General features: G+C 48.7%; 2 protein-coding genes across 2 annotated transcripts; both read left to right on the top strand.

The window, feature by feature from the left end:
• Positions 1–215: 215 nt before the first annotated feature.
• DQ04_15781000 (putative cAMP specific phosphodiesterase) lies at positions 216–1289 on the top strand (the record flags this gene model as incomplete). The annotated part of the gene is made up of 1 exon (XM_009317365.1): positions 216–1289. One exon carries the CDS (start codon positions 216–218, stop codon positions 1287–1289), a length of 1074 nt encoding a protein of 357 aa, XP_009315640.1.
• A 761-nt stretch (positions 1290–2050) lies between these two features.
• On the top strand, positions 2051–2779 carry DQ04_15781010 (cAMP specific phosphodiesterase; the record flags this gene model as incomplete). Its single annotated transcript, XM_009317366.1, has 1 exon — positions 2051–2779. A coding segment is annotated over one exon (729 nt), but the record flags the coding sequence as incomplete, so codon positions are not given.
• Positions 2780–2781: the final 2 nt, after the last annotated feature.

A 2781-nucleotide genomic window follows, 5' to 3' on the forward strand; every position in this document is an offset into this window, starting at 1 on the left:
TTGGATACCGCACACAGACCCTGTTATGTGAGCCTATTGTGCTGAATGGCGAGATCCTTGCTGTGGTGCAGCTTGTGAACAAACTGGGCCCGGCTGGGGAAGTGACTGTTTTCACGCCCAAGGACCGCGAAACGTTCCGTGTGTTCTCCCTTTTTGCTGGCATTTCCATCAACAACTCACATCTGCTGGAGTTCGCCGTTAATGCTGGTCGTGAGATGATGGAGCTCAACGAACGTCGTACTCTATTGGGAAAAAGGGCAGGTACGTTCCGGGGTAAGCGTTTGGCTGCAATTGAACAGTCGTTCCGCGACGCTGTCCTAAATACGGACATTTCCCGGTATGATTTAACAAGCGAAAACTTTGACTTATTCAAGGTGCGTGAGGAAATGGAGCAGCCTCTTGATGCTGCCGCTGCGGTCGCATACCGACTTTTGTTGGGAACAGGTCTCCCGCAAAAGTTCCGTTGCCGTGATGTGACGCTGCTGAATTTTATTCTGCAATGCCGCAAGAAGTACCGCAGTGTGCCGTACCATAACTTCTACCACGTTGTTGATGTATGTCAGACCATCTACACCTACCTGTACAAGGGCGCGGCCTGTGAGAAACTGACGGAATTGGAATGCTTTGTGCTTCTGGTGACGGCACTGGTGCACGACCTCGACCATATGGGTCTGAACAACAGCTTCTACCTCAAGACAGAGTCGCCCCTTGGTATTTTGTCAAGCGCGAGTGGCAACACGTCAGTGCTGGAGGTGCACCACTGCAACCTTGCCGTTGAAATTCTCTCTGATCCCGACTCAGATGTCTTTGAAGGTCTTGATGATGCCGAGCGTACCTCTGCCTACCGTGCAATGATCGATTGTGTGCTTGCCACTGACATGGCAAAGCATGGGAGTGCCTTGGAACACTTTTTATCAACGAACAAAGAGTCTTATGCAAAAGATGATGAAAATGTCCGTCGTTTAACTATGGAGATTTTGCTGAAGGCTGGTGATGTATCCAACGTGACCAAACCGTTCGATATATCGCGTCTGTGGGCAATGGCTGTGACTGAGGAATTCTACCGGCAGGGCGATATGGAGAAGGAGAAGGGCGTTGAAGTCTTGCCAATGTTTGACCGCTCAAAGAATACTGAGCTGGCGAAGGGCCAAATCGGCTTTATTGACTTTGTTGCCGGTCCATTCTTCAAGAAGATTGTGGACGCTTGCCTCAGCGGCATGGAGTGGACAGTGGATCGTGTAACGAGCAACCGCGCGCAATGGGAACGAATGCTTAAGGCTGTTTCTTAATGAGGTGTATATATTGCGTGCGGGATGGTTGTTTAATGAGGCCAAGCTCCACAGGGAGTGCAATGTTCCTATGAGTTGATGTTTATGATCGGGTCCTTATGTATTCTTGCTCGTTTTTACCATTCGGACCTATAGAAGAAAGTGAAGAGAAATACCATAAATTTCATTTTTTTTTTGGCTTGACAAAGTATGCTTAGCTGAAAGAAAAGTGTACAGATGATCGATGCGTATATTTGTGGCTTTGTTTCTTTCTTTCTTAATTCTTTGATGTGGTGCGTTGCGTGCTCTTTTTCGACGTAAGTGGTAAATGCGGATCTTCTCGTCTTGTTAGGTTAGAGATTCAAGGGGGAAAAAAGTGGTAGCGGGGGAGAGGGATAGATTTGCTTCCTTGTCATACCCAGCTTCGGTTTACTTGATTCTTCTAGAAGGAAATGTGAAGGCGTTATCCTCAATTCTCAACGGCTATGTAAGTTACGGTGGGGGGAAATATGAAATATAATGGAGGAGGGATGGCAAGAAAGCGGTAAATGCCGTTTTTCTTTTTTTTTTTCTCTCCTCTTCGGCATACTTCTTCTAGTGCTGTTGACTCTGGTGATGGTTGCGTTGGTGCCTGAGCGAAGTCGCACGACTGTAGTTCAGCAAATGTGAGGAGTACGCTACATATGACTTTCCGGTGTTTTTTCTTTTCTTCGTCTAGTCTCTCGCATCATTTCTGTAGGTGTGATAATATCATTTCTTTTTAAAAGGACAGAGTGTGCATCATGGGGGAAACCGGAGGCCGTCATCTTCTAGAGGCGTTGACACTCTGCGAGGTTATTCTTGCCCGTTATAAGCGCTGCAGCTTTCCAGTGGACGAAACGGAGATCACGGCATTCCGTGCACTCAATGAGAGGTTTCAGGATCTTCTGCCGAATGCAGCAGGCGAACATGCAGCTAATACAAGGAGGGTAAAGGGCGTGGATGTGGCTCCAAGTTTTCCGGCGATTGGTGCGGCGTTTCAAACGCCTACTGACTCCGTCACGAAATTAATGGAGAGGTGTATTGATTTGCGCCTGCCTATAAAAGATGTTTTGACGGTGCTCAACGACCAGCTCTCCGCTCTGCTCCGTGCAAGCTATACACGCACATATTACCTCGACCCTGGTGATATGTTGCTACTGGACCCCGTCAATGGGGTAGCAGCGCCTGTGGACGAAAGCACACCACTTGGAAAGGCTGTGTCATCAAGCGAACGATTTACAATTGCTGGGACACTCTACATTCCGCTGTGCCACGGTGGCAAGGTAATGGGTTGTGTTGAAAGCCCCGCAGGAAGGGCCGACTACCACAGCCAGCCGCTTTTGGAGTCTGTTCTGAGGGTGGCTGCTACCGCTCTACACAACGCCATAGAGGCGGAAACTCTAAACTGGAACAAGGAAAAGGCAGAGGCCATGTTGATGATGGCGACACAGCTTGCCCGCGACAATCTCGATGAAGCAGTGCTCGCAAATTC

This window comes from Trypanosoma grayi (assembly GCF_000691245.1).
Source record: "Trypanosoma grayi strain ANR4 Tgr_1578_V1, whole genome shotgun sequence".
NCBI lineage: Eukaryota > Euglenozoa > Kinetoplastea > Trypanosomatida > Trypanosomatidae > Trypanosoma > Trypanosoma grayi.